Source organism: Pristiophorus japonicus, chromosome 11 (assembly GCF_044704955.1).
Source record: "Pristiophorus japonicus isolate sPriJap1 chromosome 11, sPriJap1.hap1, whole genome shotgun sequence".
Classification (NCBI taxonomy): domain Eukaryota; kingdom Metazoa; phylum Chordata; class Chondrichthyes; family Pristiophoridae; genus Pristiophorus; species Pristiophorus japonicus.
In genome coordinates, this window is record NC_091987.1 from 127822661 (window position 1) to 127847633 (window position 24973).

Here is a 24973-nt window from a genome sequence, read left to right on the forward strand (position 1 = left end):
GCTGTACAGAACAATTAGTGGGCTGTAAGATTGCATGAGTCAGAAGGTTGTGAATTCAAGTACCACTCCAGAGGCTGGAGCACAAAATCTAGGCTGATACTTAAGTGCCATACTGAGGGAATGCTGCACTGTTGGAGATGGCGTCTTTCGGATGAGATGTTAAACCGAGGCCCCATCTACTCTCTCAGGTGGACGTAAAAGATCCCATGGCACTATTTCTAAAAGAGCAGGGGTATTCTCTCTGGTGTCCTGGCAAATATTTAATGTAGGGAAAGAACCCTCACCCTGCCCACCTTATAAACGGCTGTATGAATGCACAGAGAGCTCCTATACTGCAAAAATGTGTTCATATGAACAATGACGGGCAGGTGAAGACCATTTGATCCACCAAGCCTGTCCCACACAATTGCAATACCTTGTGTATCATAGCGTATACACTCCACCCTACCCGAAAGCATGTGGTCTCCTGAGAGAGGCAAAAAAATTAAAGAACCCAGGCCAATTTGGGGGGGAAAAAAGCTGGCAAATTCCTCTCCAACCCATCTAGGCGATTGAAACTAGTCCAGGAGATCACTCTGGCCATTAAATTCCCTGCAGTACCTTCCTTCTATAAGAGGTAATCTCCACCGCAGCCAGAAACAAATCCAGCTTTTGCTTGAAGAAATTCAGTGAATCTGCATCCATCACAAAAGGGCAACTTGTTCGAGAGGTCTACTATTCTCTGTGAAAAGAACCACTTTCTGACATCTAACCTAGATCTAGCCTTATACGACTTAAATGTGTGTCCCCTGGTCCCACTTAACCTATTTAATTGAAATAATCGGTCAGCTAGAACACTGTCTATTTTCTTATAAACCTCAATCATATCCCCCGCTAAGTCTACCCTGATAACTACTTTGATAACTAAGATGCTTTAGACTTGGAATTAGTCTAGTGACCCTCTTCTGCACCTTTTCCAAAGCCTCAATATCACCCATCATGTGAGGAGACCAAAACTGGGCACAGTATTCCAAGTGCGGCCTGACTAAGGTCTTGTACAAGGACAAAACAGTACGCCTCGTCTTACACCCAATTGTCCTATGGATACACCTTAACAACCTATTTGCTCTAGCCCCCCCCACAACGAGGCCTTGGACAACGTAGACCATTTTCCATACCTTGGGAGCCTACTGTCAACAAGGGCAGGCATCGACGACAAGGTCCAACACCGCCTTCAGTGTGCCAGTGCAGCCTTCGGTCGCCTGAGGAAGAGAGCGTTTGAAGACCAGGACCTCAAACCCAGCACCAAGCTCATGGTCTACAGAGAAGTGGTGATACCTGCTCTCCTACATGGCTCAGAGACATGGACTATGTACAGCAGGCACCTCAAAACACTGGAGAAGTACCACCAACGCTGCCTCCGCAAGGTCCTGCAAAATAGGCATGCCGACGTTAGTGTTCTCGCTCAGGCCAACATCCCCAGCATCGAAGCACTGACCACGCTCGATCAGCTCTGTGGATGGGCCACATCGTCCGCATGCCTGACACGAGACTTCCAAAACAAGTGCTCTACTCGGAGCGTCAACACGGCAAGCGAACCCCAGGTGTGCAGAGGAAATGCTTCAAGGACACCCTCAAAGCCTCCTTGAAAAAGTGAAACATCCCCACCGACACCTGGGAATCCCTGGCCCAAGACCTCTCAAAGTGGAGGAAAAGCATCCGGGAAGGTGCTGAACAACTCGAGTCTCTTCGCTGAGAGCAAGCTGAAACCAAGTGTCAACAGCGGAAGAAGTGCACAGCAACCCAGGTACCCCATCCATCCGTCCCTTCAACCACCGTCTGCCCCACCTGTGACAGAGATTGTAGGTCCCGCAGTGGCCTTTTCAGTCACCTGAGAACTCATTTTTAGTGTTTAAGCAAGTCATCCTCGACTCCGAGGGACTGCCTAAGAACATTTGCTCTAGCTATCGCAGGACGGCATTGCTCGTGTACCTTTAAGGATGTATGCACTAGAATTGCCAAATCGCTTTCTATCTCCACCATCTTTATTGCCTTTCCCTGGCCACATGCATAATACTGCACTTATCTAAGTTATGCATCATTTTCCAGTCTTGAGCCCAGTCTCCCAGCACATCTGCCTGAATCAGACGAGCCTCGTCTACAGTTCCAGCACTCGCACAGATCTTGGTATCATCTGCAAATTGTGCCTGAATCCAGAGATCATTAATAAAAATAGTAAAAAGCAACGGTCCCAACACTGATCCCTGCAGGTCACCACTGGTGATCGGTCTCTGAACAGATCCAAATTCATCTATAACTACTCTTTGCCTGCTTCCTGCCAGCCAGTTCTGTATCCAGCTCACTATATTTCTGCTACTACTAGAGGCTCCGATCTTATAGGGAAGCCTTTTATGTGGTCCCTTGTCAAAAGCTTATTGGAAATCTAAGTAGACGATGTCTACTGGGCTTCCCTCATCCACCAACTTTGTAACTTTTTCAAAAAATACAATTAGATTTGTGAGACTTGGGGCTCGAATTTCGACGACTTTGCGACCAGGTTTTCTCTGCGGTTTGACCCTCTGCGGCAAAAACCCGGTCGGCGGGATCTTTGGGTACCCTTTTGCGACGGCGTTTCCACGCACCGCCAGGGAGAGGAGTGCCATCGTTACATCGCAAATAGCGTTTCTGATCGATTTTTGGCACTCTCGGGACCCGTATTCTGCACCCACAATACCGATAGGGTAAAACCTGCTGTGCAGCCCTGCCAGCAGCAGTAAGTATGAAGACCTGCAAAAAAAAAAGTAAGTTAAAGTTTTAATTTTTTAATTATGTTTTAGCGATTTAGTAGATAAGGGTTTTGTGAATGTTTTTTTTTGCAATTTTGTTTTGTTGTTTTTTCCCCCCTCCCAACGCGCTTCTCGCAGCGCTATCGGCCCCGGACTAAAGTTGCCAAAATTCGTGGTTTGTGCCACGGATCCTCGTGCAACGGCGATTTTTACCGATGTGCAAATTAAAGGCCGAAAAACAGGCCTAAAAATGTTCGCAAAGCGAAAACGGTAATTTTGGCATAAAACTACCGTTTTCGCTGAAAACCAAAATTCTAGCCTCTTTTTTTTTATGACGCCATATTGGATGTCCCTAATATGTCCCTCCCTATCCAAGTATTCATATATTGCATCCCTTATGATTCTTTCAAGCATCTTGCCTATTACTGATGTTAAACTGATGGACCTAAGTTACCCGGGTCTGGCTTGTCACCTTTTTTAAAAATGAGGACTTTTATTAGCCTCCTTCCAATCTGTAGGAACCATTCCAGAGTGCAGTGAGCTATTAAAAATACAGGCCGGGGCTCGCACAGCGCAATATCCAGCCAGCGATGTAACTTTGATTTACCGGCTATGCATTGGACTTTGCTTATCTCAGTGTTAGCGAAGTGTGTTTGCCTCGGAGTCAGAGGTTGTGGGTTCAAACCTCACTCAATGACTTCAGCCTGTACTATAAACTGACACTTTGGTGCAGTGCTGAGAGAGATCTTCTAGTATCCTAGTCGACATTCATCCTTCAACCAACACTGCCAAAACAAAATTAGCCAGCCATTTATGGAATTTTCTGTTCCTGTAGTACGTTGCTGTGCACAAATTGACTGCTGCATTTGTCTACAAAACAACAACTGCGCTTCCAAAGTAATTAATTTACTGTAAAGCAGAAGCACTTTTGCTCTTTACAGGATTTGGTATGAGTATAGTTTTGTGAAGCTTCACTGCTGTTGCAGTGGCCAGTGAGGATCAGAATATTGGTGTAGTCGTCCCATCTCCACCCACATGCTTACTGGGAACGGGATTTGTGCCGGGAATGGAGCTGTACACAGTTAATCTTTGTGTGTACACATTCATGTTATTCCTTCAAATGACCACTTGACTGTCATCCACCCCATTTTTTTGAGGGGTATTTATTCAGGCGGTGGATAGTTACAGCTATGTGGAGATACTTGAGAAGCTGGGATTGTACTCCTTAAATGATTATGGGGAGATTTATTAGAGGTGGAGCGTCAGTTACCAGAGGACACAAGTTTTAAGATAATTTGCAAAAGTACGAGAGAGAAGATTAAGAGAATTTACGGGAAACAGCAGGGGAGTGGGACTAATTGGATAGCTCTTTCAAAGAGCAGGCACCATAGGCTGAATGGCCCCCTTCAGCACTGTATGATTCTATATGTTTGCCTTCTATATTACAGGTGTATAGTTGGGGTTACAATGGCAGCGGTCAACTGGGAACAGGGATCAATGGAAACCACCTTACTCCTTGCCGATTGACTGCATTACAAGGAGTTTGTGTCCTTCAGGTAGGTAGTTGTGTATAGCCTCTCCTGACCGTGAGCTGCTTTGTTTGTTTATGGAAAGCAGATTAACCTTGTTTGCCTACTGTGGCATGACTGGCAGTATTAAATTATGTTGCACAGTTATGAACCAGCCTGAAAGATTAGTTACATATTAATATTGTATTGCACCCGTAAAGTGCGATAGTTTTAAAATCACGCAACAAGTCATTTGTTAAGGAACATTGCAATTCATATTCGACTGTGCTTTAAACACAGTAGCTTTATAAGTTAGCAAGTGTGGTAAAATGAATCAATGCAGTTTGCTTTTTCTAAATACAAGGCTAAATGGTGTGTCATAGTTTGAAAGCATTTTGGATTTTAATTGTGTGTTTATCTCAACTTCAGTCCCCAGAATGAATTGAGTCAATCAGCTCTAGTTGTACATTTGTCCTATTATTTAACCATCATCTTCGTTTTAAATCTCGTAACTGAATTTTTTAAAAAGAAGAAAAAATGGACTAATGGCTGTTTGAGTGGCGTCTGTGCACGTGTGTGCAGCCGGGATGATGATATACATTGAATTAAATTCAAATGTGAACTGCAAAATTAACAATCATTGCTTTGAAATGCAGATAAAGATTACAAATTGACTTGAATTTGTAAATGACATGTAAAATTAATTGAAAAGATGACATTTTTGTCATGCTTTTAAACCATTTCTCATGGCAAACCTGAGTTTTAACAATAGAGCCTTGCAGTTAGTAATGTGTTATATTGGGCTCAAGTTTCGGCCTGAGTTGCTCCTATTTTTTTGAGCAACTAGTTGAGCATCTTAGAAATTGCAATTCTCGGCATTTAGTTTGCTCCAGTTCAGAATAGTTTCATTTTAGAACAGATTTTTTTTTCAAAAGGAGGCATATCCAGTCACTTCCGCCTGTTTTGCAAGTTTAGATAGCGAAAACTTACTCCAAATTAACTTAGAATGGAGTAAGTGTAGATTTTTATACGCTCAGAAAAACCTTGCCTACACTTATAAATCAGGCGTAGGGAACGAGAGATGGGGGGGAGGGGGGTTTACAAACATTAAGCACTTCATTTTTACAAATAAAGAGCCACTATCAATAATAAATGATAAATAAATCAACCAAGAAAAATTAAAAAATTTAAAATAAAAAAAATAATAAAAAAATCAATCCATAAATAAAAAATTAAGTTTCTACTCACCTGCAGCATCGGGAGCCCTCCAGCAGCGTGCTGGGACGGGGCCCCCCCAGTGTCTCTCTCTGCCTATGTCAGTGTCTCTCTCTCTCTCTCTCTCTCTCTCTCTGTCAGTGTCTCTCTCTCTCTCTCTCTCAGTCTCTCTCTGTCAGTGTGTGTGTGTCTCTCTCTCTGTCAGTGTTGCTCTCTCTCTCTCTCTCTCTCAGTCTCTCTCTGTCAGTGTGTGTCTCTCTCTCTCTCTCTGTCAGTGTGTCTCTCTCTCTCTCTGTCAGTGTGTCTCTCTCTTTGTCTCTTTCAGTGTCTCTCTCTCTCTCTCTCTCTGTCTGTCTCTCTCTGTCAGTGTGTCTCTCTCTGTCTCTGTCAGTGTGTGTCTCTCTTTGTCTCTTTCAGTGTCTCTCTCTGTCTCTGTCAGTGTCTCTCTGTCTCTGTCAGTGTGTGTCGCTCTCTGTCTCTGTCAGTGTCTCTCTCTCTCTCTCTCTCTCTGTCAGTGTGTCTCTCTCTGTCTCTCTCTGTGTTTCTGACAGCGAGGGGTGAGGAGTGATGGGAGGGAAGAGGGAAGGAGGCGGAGGGGAAGGGGGGAGAAGAGGGAAGGAGGCAGAGGGGAACGAGTGGGAGAGAGGGGGAGGAGGGGGAACGGGAGGGAGGGACGGGGGGAAGCTGAACGGGAGTGAGGGGGAGCGGGAGCTGAACAGGAGGGAGGGAGGGAGGCCCGAGTCCCAATCTTCGCCCGGGAAGCCCATTCAGCCAGGTTAGGGATGGCGTGCTTCGGGCCCCTCCCATGCAGCCTCGGGGGCGAGGAGCTATTGCACATGCGCGCACACTCTAGCCGCAGAATCACAAGGTGAGTTTTCGGCACCCTTTTTATCCCAGAAAGTCGGCGCACCTGTGACCATATTGAGATATTTTTGACTGGCCCTTTTAGTACCACAAATGATGAGAAAGTTTTTAGTGGTTCCAATTGCCTACCTGGGGATCAATAAACGTCACTGTGACATTCTCTAAACTTCTGACTGCAAATGTATACTCCAGTAAACTGAAGAATCTTTGTCCCTAAATATTTGAATTAAAAGTTGATGTGTTGCCCCATTAACGTACCTTCAAACATTCATTCTTCATAATGGCAGCTTCCTCCTCTATGGAGTTTTTTTGTTTTCCTCAAACTTGCCAAGTGACTTCCACCTGTCTGAACTCCTCAGTCTTTTTTTTTTATCGAAAATGAGCGGAATAAAAAAGATTTCTGAAATGTTGCCATGGAGCTGCAGCAGCTTTAGTTTCCCAAAGTGGAAGCTTTATTGGTTTTCCTCCCTCCCTTGTGGGAAGGAGAATATACGGTGGTGATGGTACCTGACACTTTGGAATGCTCTTGGAATGGTTTAAGCAACGCCTCGATTTCAAAATTCTCATCCTTATTTTCAAATCACTTCATGGCCTCACCCCTCCCTATCTCTGTAATCTCCTCCAGCCCCACAACCCCCCGAGATGTCTGCGCTCCTCTAATTCTGCCCTCTTGAGCTTCCCTGAATAACACTTCTCAAGTAAACGAAAATAGAAAAAGCTGGAAACACTCAGCAGGTCCGGCAGCATCAACGGAGAGAAACGGAGTTAACGTTTCAGGTCGAAGACCTTCAGTCAAAGTAAATCTTGGCACAGTCCTTCTCTGCTTAGCTCATAGGCTAATTTGAAATTGGGTCTGAGAGATGTTTCACTATAGCATTTTTAACAACTTACATCTTAATGCGATAATTATGTACCAAAGTTGGTAATAAATGTTCTGTCACGTTTCACGCTTGTAAAGCAGATCTTGAGCTGAATAAAACACTTATCCAGCTCCTGTTGTGTAAATTGCATCAACCAGAATGTTAGTAATTGGCAAAAGGGAATCTATATTCCCAATCAATAGTGTTTTCTACTTAAAATACTGATTGTAACAGAGATTTCTCTTGCTTACACTATTTGAAAAGCATTTATATTAAGTTAGCTACAAGACGTGGTCAGACTGGAGTTCACAATCCCTCTCAGTAAGAGTGCAGTCCATTTCAGGTCACATGTTTGACTGGTTCTAACTTAAATTTGTACCCCAGAGATCACTTTGGATAAAGGCATAAATGGATATGCTAATGGGTTAGATGAAGTAAGGCGGGAGGAGGCTCGTGTGGAGCATAAACACCGCATAGACCGAATGGCCTGTTTTTGTGCTGTAAATACAATGTTCAACAACAATCCCGCGTCTCCCTTGTATGTTGATAGGAGTTGGAGCGCACTTCATCCAATACTGCAATATCACTCTTAGTTTTTGTTGTGTATCTGTAAAGCATGCACTCCCATGTTCCGCCACCAGGGAGCGCCTCCCCTGAAGTCCCAAGGGATCCCAGCATCCCTTGGGAGCACTGTATATAAGCCGGCCTCTAAGGCCTGTTGCTCTCTCTGGAGTGTCTTAATAAAGACTGAGGTCATTGTTACTTTAACCTCCCTGTGTGCAGTCTCATCTGTGTTAGGAACACAATAACTGGCAACGAGTATACAAATGCAATGCAAAGATGCAGCAAACTCTGGGAATCCTGGAGAAGTTTTCGGAGGGTGAGGACTGGGAAGCCTATGTCGAACGGCTAGACCAGTACTTTGTAGCCAACGACCTGGACGGAGAAGGAAGCGCTGCAAAAAGGAGAGCAGTCCTCCTCACGGTCTGCAGGGCACCGACCTACAGCCTCATGAAGAACCTTCTGGCTCGGGTGAAACCCACAGATAAGTCGTATGAGGAGCTGTGTACACTGGTTCGGGAGCATCTGAACCCGAGGGAGACTGTGCTGATGGCGAGGTATCGGTTCTACACGTGCCAGCGATCTGAAGGTCAGGAAGTGTTAAGCTACGTCGCTGAGCTAAGGCGACTTGCAGGACAATGCGAGTTTGATGGCTACCTGGAGCAAATGCTCGGGGACTTTTTTGTACTGGGCATTGGCCACGAGACCATCCTAGGAAAACTTTTGACTGCAGAGACACCGACCCTCAGCAAGGCCATTGCGATAGCACAGGCATTTATGTCCACCAGTGATGACACCAAACAAATCTCTAGCAATGTTCATAAATTAACTGGAACTGTGTTTGCGAGCAGAAATGTACAGGGCAGAACCCACGAGTCTGCAACTGCCAGCAGGCCTCAGGTGACCCAGATGACTGAGTCCCCAACAAAGGATGAATGCAAGGCAATTCACACCTTGTTGGCGTTGTGGAGGCTTCCATTCAGCCTATTCATGCCGCTTCAAAGGGTATGTTTGCAAGAGCTGTGGAACAATGGGGCACCTCTAACGAGCTTGCAGACGAGCTGCAAGCTCTACAAAACCTGCTAACCACCACGTGGCAGAGGAAGATCGGTCCATGCTAGATCAAAGCAATTTCGAGCCTCAGAGAGAGGAGGCAGGTGCTGAAGTACACGGGGTGCACACATTTTTGACGAAATGTCCACCTATAATGCTAAATGTAAAATTGAATGGCTTACCCGTAGCCATGGAACTGGACACTGGCACGAGCCAATCCATCATGAGTAAAAAGATGATTGAGAGACTGTGGTGCAACAAGGCACTCAGACCAGCCCTGAGCTCCATCCACACGAAACTGAGAGTGTACACCAAAGAGCTTTATCACTGCCCTGGGCAGCGCCATGGTCAAGGTCACCTACGAGGGCATGGAACACGAACTGCCACTCTGGATTGTCCCAGGCGATGGCTCCACACTGCTTGCAAGGAGCTGGCTGGGCAAAATCCGCTGGAACTGGGATGACATCCGAGCGCTATCACATGTCGATGAGGCCTCATGTACCCAGGTTCTTAACAAATTTCCTTCCCTTTTTGAGCCAGGCATTGGAACCTTTTCCGGGGCGAAGGTGCGGATCCACTTGGTCCCAGAGGCACGACCCATCCACCACAAGGCGCGAGTGGTTCATCACATGATGAGGGAGAGAGTGGAAATCGAGCTGGACAGGCTGCAACGCGAGGGCATCATCTCCTCAGTAGAATTCAGCGAGTGGGCCAGCCCGATTGTTCCAGTACTCAAAAGTGATTGCGGCGATTATAAAGTAACTATATTAATCGTTTCTCGCTAAAGGACCAATACCCACTACCTAAGGCAGACGACCTATTTGCGACGCTGGCAGGAGGCAAGACGATCACCAAGCTTGACTTGACTTCGGCCTACATGACGCAGGAGCTGGAGGAGTCTTCGAAGGGCCTCACCTGCATCAACACGCACAAGGGATTGTTCATCTACAACAGATGCCCGTTTGAAATTCGGTCAGCTGCAGCGATCTTCCAGAGAAACATGGAGAGCCTACTCAAGTCGGTACCACGCACGGTGGTTTTTCAGGATAACATATTGGTCACGGGTTGGGACACCGTCGAGCACCTACAAAACCTGGAGGAGGTCCTCCAGCAACTGGATCGCGTAGGGCTGCGGCTGAAGAGGTCGAAATGCGTCTTCATGGCAACAGAAGTTGAGTTTTTGGGGAGAAAGATCACGGCGGACGGCATTCGGCCCACAGACACCAAGACAGAGGCTATCAGGAATGCGCCCAGGCCACACAACGTCACGGAACTGCGGTCATTCCTGGGACTCCCCAACTATTTTGGTAACTTCCTACCGGGGTTAAGCACCCTCTTAGAAGCCTCTACATGTGTTGTTGCGTAAAGGTGAGAACTGGATATGGGGAAAAAAAACAAGTAATTGCTTTTGAGAAAGCCAGAAACATTTTATGCTCCAACAAGGTGCTTGTATTGTATAACCCGTGTAAAAGACGTATGCTAGCATGTGATGCGTCATCGTACGGAGTTGGGTGTGTATTACAACAAGCTAACGTTGCGGGAAGTTGCAACCTGTCGCCTATGCCTCCAGGAGCTTGTCTAAGGCCAAGAGGGCCTACAGCATGATTGAGAAAGAGGCATTAGCATGTGTGTTCAGGGTAAAGAAAATGCATCAGTATCTGTTTGGCCTCAAATTTGAGCTGGAAACCGATCACAAGCCCCTCATATCCCTGTTCACTGAAAACAAGGGGATAAATACTAATGCCTCAGCCCGCATACAAAGGTGGGCACTCGCGCTATCAGCGTATAACTATACCATCCGCCACAGGCCAGGCACCGAGAACTGTGCGGATGCTCTCAGTCGGCTACCATTGCCTACCACGGGGGTGGAAATGGCGCAGCCTGCAAACTTGTTGATGGTGGTGCAGCCCGCAGACTTGTTGATGGTCATGGAAGCATTTGAAAATGATAAATCACCTGTCACGGCCCGCCAGATTAGGACTTGGACCAGCCAAGATCCTCTGCTGTCCCTAGTAAAAAAAAACTGTGTACTGTATGGGAGCTGGGCCAGCATCCCCGTTGAAATGCAAGAGCTAATCAAGCCATTCCAGCGGCGAAAGGACGAGCTGTCCATTCAGGCAGATTGCCTGTTGTGGGGTAACCGTGTAGTGCTACCCAAAAAGGGCAGGGAGACGTTCATCTCGGATCTCCACAGCACACACCCGGGTATAGTAATGATGAAAGCGATAGCCAGATCCCATGTGTGGTGGCCCAGTATCGACTCTGACTTAGAGTCCTGTGTACGGCAATGCAGCGTGTGTGCTCAGTTGAGCAACGCGCCCAGAGAGGCACCACTTTGTTTGTGGTCCTGGCCCTCCAGACCATGGTCGAGGATCCATGTCGACTATGCGGGCCCGTTTCTCGGTAAAATGTTCCTGGTGGTGGTGGATGCTTTTTCAAAATGGATTGAATGTGAAATAATGTCGGGAACCACCGCCACCGCCACCATTGAAAGCCTGAGGGCCATGTTTGCCACCCACGGCCTGCCTGACATACTGGTCAGTGACAACGGGCCATGTTTCACCAGTGCCGAATTTAAAGAATTCATGACCCGCATTGGAATCAAATATGTCACCTCGGCCCCGTTTAAACCGGCCTCCAATGGACAGGCAGAGTGGCCAGGACAAACAATCAAACAGAGCCTTAAACGAGTCACAGAAGGCTCACTCCAAACCTGCCTGTCCCGAGTACTGCTCAGCTACCGCACGAGAGACCCCACTCGCTCACAGGGGTGCCCTCGGCTGAGCTACTCATGAAAAGGACACTTAAAACCAGACTCTCGCTGGTTCACCCCAACCTACAGCAACAAAATGTAAACGATGATCGCGCCACTGTATCATGGGAAATTGATCTGAATGACCCTGTGTATGTGCTAAACTATGGACATGGTCCCAAGTAGATCGCGGGCACGGTGATAGCTAAAGAAGTGAGTAGGGTGTTTGTAGTCAAACTAGACAATGGACAAATTTGCAGAAAGCACCTGAACCAAACAAGGCTGCGGTTCACAGACTGCCCTGAACAACCCACAGCAGGCACCACCTTTTTCGAGCCCACTACACACACCCAAAGGATCAACGACACCAACCCAGACCAGGAAATCGAACGCATCACGCCCAACAGCCCAGCAAGGCCATGCTCACCCAGCAGCCCTGCAGGGCCAACAACACGCCAGCCCAACGAGAGCACAGCCAACACACCAGAACTTACATTTGTACCGAGGCGGTCCACCAGGGAAAGAAAGGCTCCCGACCGCCTCATCTTGTAAATAGTTTTCACTTTGACTTTGGGGGGGAGTGATGTTGTGTATCTGTAAAGCATGCACTCCCATGTTCCGCCACCAGGGAGCGCCTCCCCTGAAGTCCCAAGGGATCCCAGCATCCCTTGGGAGCACTGTATAGAAGCCGGCCTCTAAGGCCTGTTCCTCTCTCTGGAGTATCTTAATAAAGACTGAGGTCACTGTTACTTTAACCTCCCTGTGTGCAGTCTCATCTGTGTTAGGAACACATTAGTTTTGATGTCACTTGTGCTGATGTCATTTGTGTAGAGCATAAACACCAGCACAGACCAGTTGGGTTGAATTACCTGTTTCTGAGCTGTAAACTATATGCAATAACCTTCTTCATGGAACGAGTAGACAAATAAAGTATCTTCCACCTATATAGTGCCTTTAATGTAGAAATCATCCTAAGGGGCTTTAGAAGGGGAGGAAAGTAAAACACAGAAAGGGATAAAAGAACGAATGCCAAACTGTATGTGGGAGAGTTGGGTAACCAAAAGCATGATCAGAAAGATGAGTTTTGAGAGTGTTTGTGAGCTAGAGGGATTTCGGGAGGGAATTCCAGAACATAGGGCTGAGGTGAATGAAAGCAAGGCGGATGCACAAGACGCAAAAGTCAGAGGGTGCAGGAGGGGGTATAAGATCCCCTCGAGTGTGGGCAGGACGTGGCCAGCCTAGTATTCAATAAGCTGGCGTTTGCACGGGTAGAGGGTGGGAGACCAGCACGGAGGGCAATGCGGAAATTCTCCTATTTTGGTTCGACACTGGCAAGGCCCGCATTTACTGCCCATCTCTAGTTGCCTTGAGAAGGTGGTGGTAGGGCTTCTTGAGCCACCGCAATCCTTGTGCTCCCATTATGCTGTAGAAGAAGAAGGTAGGGAATTTCAAGATTTTGACCCAGTTATAATGAAGGACTGAGGATATATGACTGACTGATGGTGTGCAACTTCGAGGGGAACTTGGAGGTGATGGTGTTCCCAAATCTAGGGTTGACAAAAGTCTGCATAAGGATTTTGGTCACGGTAGGGGTGAAACCAGATAATGTTGTGTAGGTGAAAATAAGCAGACTCCGTGATCAATAGGATGTTGGGTTTGAAGCTCTGCTCCAGGTTGGCCGGAATACCAAGATATCCAAAGCCTGGCTCAGTCCAAATAAGTGACTGGGGAGGTGGATGGAATCAGTGGCAAAGGAGGGGTGTTGTGGTGGGGCTTTGGAGGACATTTTGACTTATTCACGACTTGATGTGGAACAGGTCATCCGGCAGCACGGGTGGCTGGAGGGGTCAGAGTCAGTGATGGAGAAGTAGAGCTGGGTGTTGCCGCCATATATGTAGAAGCTGACAGTGAGTTGCTGCATTGACACAGAGGGGCAGCATGTAGATGAGGAAGAAAAGAGGCCAAGGATCGATCTGGAGGCAACTGCACAGAGGCAGAAAGAGAAATCATTGGTGGAGATGTGCTGGTTGCGTTCAGACAGGTAGGAGTGGACCCACGAGAGGACAGTCCCATGGAGGAGGATGGTGTCATTGATCATATCAAAAGAGAGATCGAGGAACAAATCATCACAGTCTCAGAGTTCTGACTTGGTAGAGACCTGATTCATTATGTATTTGATGCTTCTGCCTTGGTTAGAATCCAGGCCAGAAGGGATGTTCATCTGTGGTGTTCCCTGTGGGAGTATAGACGTTAGATGAGTGGCTCTCTGCAGAGTCTGAAGACCCAAACTATCAGGTGACCTCAGAAATTTGAAATATCTCCAATAAGATAGGAGCTCTTATGCTCCTGAGTCCAAACGAGTGGTTTGTAATGAAAAGTTATTGCCCAGCAGGTACATTATTTAGAACAGAAGGTAGGAAACATTGTGTCATACGTAGACTGCAGTTAATCTAATATATAAACTAGTGCAAAAATTAACTTCATAACTACTTGATTTCACTTTGTTTTGACAGTCTGTTGGCCTTTATTGTTTGCTGAGTTCACATACAATTTTGATAGCTCCCCAATCCCAGTACGGCGGGGGGGGGGGGGAATGGGGAATGGGGAATGGGGAGGGCGGGGGGATTCATTTAAGAACATAAGAAATAGGAGCAGGAGTAGGCCATTTGGCTCCTCGAGCCTGCTCCGCCATTCAATAAGATCATGGCTGATCTGATTATGGACTCCGCTCCACTGCCCTGCCCACTCCCCATAACCCTCTACTCCCTTATCACTGAAAAATCTATCTCAATATATTCAATGACCCAGCCTCTACAGCTCTCTGGGGCAGAGAATTCCACAGATTTATAACACTCTGAGAGAAAAAATTTCTCCTCATCTCAGTTTTAAATGGGCAGCCCCTTATTCTAAGACTATGTCCCCGAGTTTTAGTTTCCCCTATGAGTGGAAATATCCTCTCTGCATCCACCTTGACGAGCCCTCTCATTATCTTATGTTTCAATAAGATCACCTCTCATTCTTCTGAACTCCAATGTGTATAGGCCCAATCTACTCAACCTCTCCTCATAAAGTCAACCCTCTCATCTCTGGAATCAACCTAGTGAACCATGCAAGTATATCCTTCCTTAAATACGGAGACCAAAGCTTTACACAGTACTCCAGGTGTGGCCTCACCAATATCCTGTGCAGTTGTAGTAGGACTTACCTGCTTTTATACTCTCTCCTCCTTGCAATAAATGCCAACAATCCATTTGCCTTCCTGATTACTTGCTGTACCTGCATACTGACTTTTTGTGTTTCATGCACAAGGACCCCCAGGTCTCTCTGTACTGCAGCACTTTGCAATTTTTCTCTCTTTAAATTATAATTTGTTTTTCTATTATTTCTGCCAAAGTGGATAACCTCACATTTTCCTACATTATACTCCATCTGCCAAATTTTTACCCACTCACTTAGCCTGTCTATATTCTTTTGCAGATTTTTTGTGTCTTCCTCACACATTGTTTTTCCTCCCATCTTTGTATCATCAGCAAACTTGGCTACATTACACTTGGTCCCTTCATCCAAGTCATTAATATAGTTTGTAAATAGTTGCGGACCCAGCACCGATCCCTGCGGCACCCCACTAGTCACTGTTTGCCAAACGGAAAATTACCCATTTATCCCAACTCTGTTTTCTGTTAGTTTGCCAATCTTCTATCCATGCTAATATATTACCCAACCCCATGAGCTTTTTATCTTGTGCAGTAACCTTTTATGTGGCATCTTGTCGAATGCCTTCTGGAAATCCAAATACACCACATCCAGTGGTTCTCCCTTATCCACCCTGCTTGTTACGTCCTCAAAAAGCTCCAGCAAATTTGTCAAACATGATTTCCCTTTCATAAAACCATGCTGACTCTGCTTGATTGAATCATGCTTTTCCAAATGTCCCGCTACTGCTTCCTTAATAATGGACTCCAGCATTTTCCCAACGACAGATGTTTGGCTAACTGGTCTATAGTTTTCTGCTTTTTGTCTGCCTCCTTTTTTAAATAAGGGCGTTACATTTGCGGTTTTCCAATCCGCTGGGACTGCCCCAGAATCCAGGGAATTTTGGTAGATTAATAACCAATGCATCCACTATCTCTGCTGCCACTTCTCTTAAGATCTTAGGATGTAAGGCATCATGTCCAGGAGACTTATCTGCCTTTAGTCCCATTATTTTACCTAATAATACTTCATTAGTGATAGTGATTGTATTAAGTTCCTCCCTCCCTATAGCCCCTTGATTATCCAGGATTGGGATGTTTTTAGTGTCTTCTATCTTGAAAACCGATACAAAATATTTGTTCAACATCTCTGCCAGTTCCCTGTTCTCCATTATTAATTCCCCAGTCTTATCCTCCAGGGGACCAACATTTACTTTAGCCACTCTTTTCCTTTTTATGTACCTGTAGAACCTCTTACTATCTGTTTTTAAATTTTGTGCTAATTTACTTTCATAATCTACTTCCCTCTATTATTTTTTTCGTCGTTCTCTGCTGGCTTTTAAAAGTTTCCCAATCCTCTGGTTTCCCACTAGTCTTTGCCACATTGTATGCCCTTGTTTTCAATTTGATACCCTCCCGTATTTCCTTAGTTAGCCATGGATGGTTATCCCTTCTCTTACGGTCTTCCTTCTCATTGGGATATATTTTTGTTGCAAGTTATGAAATATCTCCTCAAATGTTTGCCACTGCTCATCAGCCATCCCATACTTTAGTCTATTTTCCCAGTCTACTTTAGCCAACTCTGCCCTCATACCTTTGTAGTTGCCTTTATTTAAGCTTAGGGCCCTGGTTTGAGAACCACCTTTCTCTCCCTCCAACTGAACTTGAAATTCAACCATATTATGGTCACTCATTCCTAGAGGATCCTTTACTACGAGATCATTTATTAATCCTGCCTCATTACACAGTACTAGATCTAAGATAGCCTGCTCCCTGGTTGGTTCCGCAACATACTGTTCAAGGAAACTATCCCGGATACACTCTATGAACTCCTCGTCAAGGTTACCCTGGGCAGTTTGCTTTGTCCAATCAATATGAAGGTTAAAATCACCCCTGATTATTGCCGTTCCTTTTTTACAAGCCTTCATTATTTCTTGATTTATACACTGATGGTAGTGGTGACTGGGGTCTAATTTGTTTCCAGCAATCTGTGGTTTTTGGAAGTTGATGCCTGAATATAGCCTGCTTATGCTCTGTGACAGCATTCAACTGACAATGTGCGTCGGGCTGTGCCTGCATCCAGTAACTGAGGGAATATAAGCAATAATTATCACCCTTGGTTTGTGGTAGAGAAGAGCCTTCTCTCGTTTTTCAAAAACTTTATATTCATTAAAACGCCTTTCATGAATTCCCATTCCTGCTTTTACTCTCGTGTCGGGAGGATAACAATACGTGAAATCCAGAGGTAAAAGTTTAAATGATTTCTTCAATCATATTATTATTGTGATCAGCTTAACATTTGTGTGGTTTCAGGTCTATACTTCATTCTTCCCGTAAGCTCCTGAACGTTAATCAAAATTCTGTGTTTAAATGCAATCAGTATTTTGTAGAATGTATTCTTGGGATTTATTGTGGCTGATGGATGTTTCTCTGCTTACAGATTGTCTGCGGTTACGCTCACACACTCGCACTAACAGATGAGGGCTTGCTATATGGCTGGGGAGCTAATACAGTTGGGCAGCTGGGTCTTGGGAATAAAACTAACCAGCTGGGCCCGGTGCTGATCATTCTGGAGAAAGAAAGGTAATGCTGCTTTTTGCTGACACATAACAATTCATTCAGTTTGTATAATTAGCTGCCTGTGTGTAACAGAACTGCCAGAAATCTTACTTCACCTTGCTGCATAACACAAAAGAAGTTGGTAAAAGAACGGAGGAGTGGGGGAAGATCAGGAAAAAATAATTTTACGCAGCAAGTTGTTATGATCTGGAATGTAGTGCCTGAAAGGGTCATGGAAGCAGATTCAATAATAACTTTCAAAAAGGAATTGGATAAATACTTGAAAAGGAAAACATTGCAGGGCTAAAGGGAAAGAGCAGTGTTGGGGGGGGGGTGGGGGGGTGGAGTTGGGACTAATTGGATATCTCTTTCAAAGAGCTGGCACAGGCACGACGGGCTGAATGGCCTCCTTCTGGGCTGGGTTGATATATTTAATGTAATAATCAATTCACTGCCGCCTGCTTCAGTGATATAACCAATGGTTGATTATTTAATGTTCACCCCATATATCTGGATATAATTTGAAGCTAAACTTAATTTGATAAATAGCGAACTCGCTCAGTTTATCAGAAACCCAGCGAACTGTGTAGGAGTAGCTGGATTCTGGGATTTGTGCCCACATCCCCTCCTCCCCCCACCCCCCCACTCCCCCACACCCCCAACTTGTACCGTTCTTGATCACAGTGAGACTACCACAGGCAGTAAGCTAGGGCCAAGTCAGGAAAGGCTATGAAAGAGTTATTTGGTTGCTCATCTCGGCTACTGGTTTCAGAGATGGCATTGCAGAGGTTGTCCCCTTGGTCTCTAGACCATGCATGCTGCAGGGAGCCCTAAGCAATGGGACCGTGTACCTTTTAGAGTGAGTGTTTTATCCCTTTCCCTCGTATAGAATCTTCCAGCACAGAAGGAGGCCATTCGGCCCATCATGCCTCTACCAGCTCTTTGATAGAGCTATCCAATTAGTCCAGTTCCCCTGCTCTTTCCCCAAAACCCTGCACATTTTTCTTTTTCAAGTATATATCCAATTCCTTTTTGAAAGTTACTGTTGAATTTGCTTCCACCACAGGCAAATCATCATAAGTCACTGCATTTTTTTAAAAAATTCTCCTCAAGTCTCCTCTGGTTCTTTTGCCAATTACCTTAAATCTGCTTACCGACCCTCCAGCCAGTGCAAACAGTTTCTCCTTATTTACTCCATAAAAATCCCATTTAATTTTGAACACTTCTATTAAAACTCCCCTTAATCTTCCCTAACCACCTAAAGACTCAAATTAATCCTCAGTATAATTAAGCTCACGTTGCCACCTATCAAGTGACCAATATCTCTGCACCTGTTCTCTGGTACTGCATTTGTATGGAATAAACTGCACATTGCTCACCTTGTATTGAAATATTTACCTTTTTGTAGTCAAGCGACAGTGTTTAAAATATTCTGCATGTACACTATTGCAACTATGTAAAGCACATTAGCTGGAAGTTTGGTTATCAACAGGTTACAGTGCATTGGGTGAACGCTTGCCTCTGGCGTTTGAAATCTAAGTACAATAATTCCCCTTTTTAGCAGATATAGTTCAGAATATTTTCACTTTGCATTTTTACAAGACTAAGTAAATTTACAACTTTACACATTTGTGGTTATAAACAAACTGTAAAGTCTGTATCTCCAAGGGGTGGAATGGTATCCTGATCATTTAATCTTTTTGCTCCCAGCTGAGGAAACTTGTTGTCAAGTAGGAGATCCTGATCCCTAAACATCATACTTTCATCAGTAACAGTAACATGTACTTGTATAATACCTTCCAATGTACCGTAACATCCCAGGATGCTTCACATAGGGGTGGGGAACAGACAGAGAGTAGGAGAGCGGAAAGGTGTCATCCTTGGCTCAGTTAGTAGCACTAGTCAGAAAGTCGTGGTTTCAAGTCCCGCTCCCGAGGCCAAAGCACAAAATCCAGGCCGAGGGTCCCGTACAGTACTGAGTGCTGACTTTCAAATGTGACGTTAAACCGAGGCCCCGTCTCCCCCCTCGGGTTTTACGTAAATGATCCCACAGCACTATTCGAAGAAGAGCGGGAGAATATCTTGGCCAATATTTATCCCTCAACCAACATCACTAAAACAGTGGTCATTTATCTCGCTGCAGTTTGAAGAGACTTTTTTTGGGGAAAGTGTGGATAAATCTGGCAAGATGGAGGTAGTTTCAGAGGAGACTTCCAGAGGGCAGGGCCGTAATGACTGAAGCCTGTGTCACTGATACTGGAACAGAGGGAGGGGCCATATAGTGGGCCAGCATCCGGAGAGTATGGGATGCAGAGGTGGGATGCAGTCAGGCCATGGAGGAATTTGTAAATGAGGGTGAGGATTTTAAAACTGCCTGTTTATAAAGGTGGCGAGGTAAATACATTCCAGCCTTCCTCAACAAGCAAAATATTGATCGGACAAGCTGCAAATCAGGGCTCGTGAAATGGTTTGCTGTCTGATGTTACGTCTTTTGAATTAAATTCTCCCTTTTAAGGGAGGGGTTAAATTATGAAGACAGGTAACATAGACTAGGCTTGTAATCTCTCAACTACAAGTTTTCAGGATATGAAGGGGTAGATAGAGAGAAACTGTTTCCACTGATTGGGGATCTAGGACTAATAGAAACATAGAAAATAGGTGCAGGAGTAGGCCATTCGGCCCTTCGAGCCTGTACCACCATGCAATAAGATCATGGCTGATTATTCACTTCCGTACCCTTTTCCTGCTTTCTCTCCATACCCCTTGATCCCTTTAGCCGTAAGGGCCATATCTAACTCCCTCTTGAATATATCCAATGAACTGGCATCAACAACTCTCTGCGGTAGGGAATTCCACAGGTTAACAACTCTCTGAGTGAAGAAGTTTCTCCTCATCTCAGTCCTTAATGGCTTACCCCTTATCCTTAGACTGTTCTGGACTTCCCCAACATCGGGAACATTCTTTCTGCATCTAACCTGTCCAGTCCCATCAGAATTTTATATGTTTCTATGAGATTCCCTCTCATCCTTCTAAACTCCAGTGAATACAGGCCCAGTCGATCCAGTCTCTCCTCATGTGTCAGTCCAGCCATCCGGGAATCAGTCTGGTGAACCTTCGCTGCACTCCCTCAATAGCAAGAACATCCTTCCTCAGATTAGGAGACCAAAACTGAACACAATATTCCAGGTGAGGCCTCACCAAGGCCCTGTACAACTGCAGTAAGACCTCCCTGCTCCTATACTCAAATCCCCGAGCTATGAAGGCCAACATACCATTTGCCACCTTCACCGCCTGCTGTACTTGCATGCCAACTTTCAATGACTGATGTATCATGACACCCAGGTCTCGTTGCACCTCCCCTTTTCCTGATCTGCCGCCATTCAGATAATATTCTGCCTTCGTGTTTTTGCCCCCAAAGTGGATAACCTCACATAGGGGACATTTTCAAAAAATTAGAGCTAGGCTTTTCAGGAGTGAAGTTAGACAACAGTTCTACACCCAAAGGGTGGTAGAACTTTGGAACTCTGCAAATGGCAATTGATGCTAGGTCAATTGTGAATTTTAAATCTGAGATTGATAGATTTTTGTCAACCAAAGGTATTAAGGGATGTGTGGCAAAGCCGGGTACATGCAGTTAGGTCACCGATCAGCCAGGATTTAATTAAATGGCGGAACAGGCTCGAGGGACATAAACGGCCTACTCCAGTTCCTATGAGTATAGAAGATTAAGGTCTGATCTAATTGAGGTGTTTAAGATGATTAAAGGATTTGATAGGTTGGATGGAACTATTTCCTCTGGTGGGGGGAGTCTAGAACAAGGGAACATAACCTTAAAATTACAGCCAGGGAGATGGAGGAACCGGCTCGAGATGCTGAATGGCCTATTCCTGCTTCAATGTTCCTCCCCACCACCTTTTTAAAAAGAAATTCAAGGAGAAGGCTCTTCACCAACTAAGGAGGAGAGCGACACACACAGACAGACAGAGAGATAGAGACACACTGGGGGTGGGGGGCCGGGGGGGCCGTCCCAGCATGCTGTTGGAGGGATCCCGGTGCTGCAGTCTGTAAGTAGAAAATGTTTTATTTATTGATTTTTAAAATTTTTAAAACATTTTTATAAATTTTTTTGGATTGATTTATTGATGTATTTATTATTGATGATGGCTCTTTATTTGTAAAACTGAAGTGTTTAATGTTTGTAAACTTCCCTTTAAACCCCCCCCCCATCCTACGCCTGATTTGTAACCTACGCCTGATTTTCTAAGTGTAGGCAAGGTTTTTCTGAGCGTACAAAAATCTACACTTACTCCATTCTAAGTTAGCTTGGAGTAAGTTTTCACTGCCTAAACTTTCAAAATGGGCGTAAGTGGCTGGACACGCCCCCTTTTGAAAATAAAAATCTGTTCCAAACTGAAACTGTTCTAACTGACTAGAACTGGAGCAACTTAAATGCCGAGAATTGCAATTTCTAAGATACTCCATTCTAAACCAGTTGCTCCAAAAAAACAGGAGCAACTCAGGCCGAAACTTGGCCCCTTTGACCTGGCTTTTTATCTTTTTTTTGCATCTCCCAGGAGATTCCATGGCTTTGAGTGGGGTGGGGAATGTCTGTATCGTGATACATAAGGCATCGCAACTATATGAGACATGCTGGATGGGCCAGTATGTCTTTTCTTGTCTGCCATTTTCCACGTGTTTTTTGTATGTAAAGCAGAATGTTTGATATGATAAATATAAGATAATCTATCTTTTCTGTGCTTTCTTTCTTTTAACAAATGATAGTGAAAAAGGACAGTGTGGTAACAGTGCACGTTAGACTGCTAGCTCTCACTGCCAGGGAATGGGAGCGTTTGATTCGATCCCTGATCAGACCTGTGTTGATTGGAGATTGAGGTATCATGTTAGAGAGATGATCAATAGTGTCATACTGAGATGGTACTTGGCTTTCCTGGCAGCAGGCTCCAGGGACATTGATGGTAGTGTGGGAACAGGTCACACACATGCCTCTTTTTGAAGAAGAGGCATAAAGGCCAGGCAGACTCACAGAACAACATGGTAGATGTGAAACATTCTTTGCATTGTTGTCCAGCAACACCTCAAATTTAAAGTTATTATCCGTGAATTCAATCCCTCCATGGTCTTGTCCCTCCCTATCTCTATAACATCCTCCGACCCTCTGTGATCGCTGCATTGCTCCAATTCTGGCCTCTTGTGCATCCTTGATTTCCTTCACATTGGTGGCTGTGCCTTCAGCAATCTAGACCCTAAGCACTGGAATTCTTTCCCATAACCTAAATAAATGCAAGTTGTTGAAGGAGGAACCAGATTATGAAGGCAGGAAACCCTAAGCAAAATCTAACTTGAAGAAAATACTCACTGTGAATCTGCAAGTGAGGACACCCATGTCCGCGGATGCATTTTAAGGACTTTTGGCGCAATATAAAACCGTGTAGTTAACCTCGTTGATGAAGCCAAGTTTTCACTTTAGGCCGCATATCTTCAAAAGGATAGCACTTTGGCCAAATTTCACAGAAGGTGATATTGATGTTTTTGGCATTTGAGACGCTTAAGTCTCCAGGGATTTGGAAAAATTGAACTATTTCACTTCAGAGAAAGGATGGGGAGGAGACATGAGCCATATTTGCAAATGCTATTGGAAATTAGTAAAGTAGATCCAAACAGATTATTTAACTTGGGATATGACTGCAGTACAAGGTAGCATGACTATAGAACTGAAGCGTACATTTAGGAACCCTGCACTCCCAGCAGCAGGGAGTGAGAGATAATCTACAGCGGCTGATCTGCAACGTACTTCATTGGCTGTAAAGTGCTTTGAGACATCCGTTGGTCATGAAAGTCACTATATAAATGCAAGTCTTTCTTTAACAGCAGTGTCCGTTCTTTGACCAACTCTCTATATATTGAGCTGGGACGAAGGAGCACTACATTTACCCTTAAAACGTATGCAAAACCAAGTTTGAAAGGCATTTCCCCTCTACAGAGCAGTAGGTGTATTGAGTAAACTCGCTAAAACAGGGAATGTATTGATTGGAACTTTTTTAAAAGAAAAGCTGATGCATACTGGTTAGTAACGAGATCGAGCGCAAGGCTGGATCTGTTGGTTGATCAAAAATAGCCCGACTTTATAGAAGACTCAGAAAATCAGTTAGAGCGTGAGCCTGGACTTGTCAGTTGATCAAACAAAGCTAGCTACTGCAGCAGGAGAATCAACAACGGTGTGGAGAGGGTGACAAAAGTCTATGTTACCGGAATCCAGGTAGCTGATTGGACCGTGGTGGAGCCCAGTGGACCCATAGCAGAAGCGCCAAGGTGCGGAGGTCGGGGCCGGCGAGGCGCGTCGGGTCGGGGCCGGCGAGGCGCGGAGGTCGGGGCCGGCGAGGCGCGGAGGTCGGGGCCGGCGAGGCGCAGAGGTCGGGGCCGGCGAGGCGCGTCGAGGTCGGGGCCGGGGCCGGCGAAGCGCGGAGGTCGGGGCCGGCGAGGCGCGGAGGCCGGGACGGGCGAGGAGTGGAGGAGCAGAAAGGTCGGAGCACAGAGGTGCAACAGCGTGGACCAGCAGCGGGGTCGAGGCCCAGGGATGGCGCAGCACGAGCCAATAGTGAGGTTGTGAGGTCTACACTATTTCCTATGAATTCCAGGGAGAAAGGTCCTGTGGGAAGGAGGAAGGAGGACAGTAGGAGTATGTTTGTGTTTGTGTGTGTGTGTACTAGGCACATGCAGTGGAGCCTGGTCTCCATTCATCTTGGATCCCCTTCCCACTGGTCCAAGACCTTGCTCCGTCAAGCCCGTGTGGTAGCCGGTGTGCAACAGCCACCCCACATTAAAAGAATTCACGCACAGGCATCTTCCACCGTTTAAAATGAAGTTCGGGACCTGGAACGTCAGGACCCTCATGGACAACCCCAACAGCGACAGACCGGAAAGCCGCACTGCTATCATTGCCTGGGAACTCAGACGTTTCGACGTAGACATTGCCGCCCTAAGTGAGACCCGGCGGGAAGGGGAAGGTCAGCTCAAGGAACAAGGTGGTGGTTACACATTCTTCTGGACAAGTAAACCAGAAGCAGAATGCCGCCTCCATGGGGGGGTGGGCTTCGCTATAAAAAGATGAGCTAGTTGGCCGTCTCAGAGCCTTGGATAAACAAACGCCTCATGACCCTTTGGCTCACCCTAGCCCGTAAGCAATGCACTACGGTCATCAGTGCATACGCTCCAACACTGGAAGCTACAGACGAGACTAAAGAGGAATTCTACTCCAGCCTTGAACAATCCCTGCCCCGAGTCCCAACAGGCGACGAGCTGATCTTACTTGGCGACTTTAACACCAGAGTTGGAAAGGTCACAGACCTCTGGGGAGCTGTGATCGGCAGAGAGGGGGTCGGGAAAACTAACTCCAATGGTAACCTCCTCCTGACTAAATGCTTAGAACATGGCCTTGTTATATCCAACAACTTGTTGTGTCAGAAAGACAAGTACAAGTCTTCATGGCAACATCCTCGCTCCAAGCACTGACATCTGCTAGACTACGTCATCATCCGAGCGAGAGACCGCAAGGACATCTGCATCACCCACACCGTGACAGGAGCTGACTACTGCTGAACGGACCACAACCTAATCCGCTCTGACA

The 24973-nt window shown here is 45.7% G+C and overlaps 1 protein-coding gene across 6 annotated transcripts in view; it reads left to right on the forward strand.

The window, feature by feature from the left end:
- Positions 1–24973, forward strand: part of rcbtb1 (regulator of chromosome condensation (RCC1) and BTB (POZ) domain containing protein 1) — a 77418-nt gene that overhangs the window by 34647 nt on the left and 17798 nt on the right. For all 6 annotated transcript variants that reach the window (XM_070894030.1, XM_070894028.1, XM_070894027.1 and 3 more), the window contains 2 exons: positions 4214–4321; positions 17210–17352. In XM_070894030.1, the coding sequence (XP_070750131.1) occupies positions 4214–4321; positions 17210–17352 (251 nt within the window). The remainder of the gene's footprint in view (positions 1–4213; positions 4322–17209; positions 17353–24973) is intronic.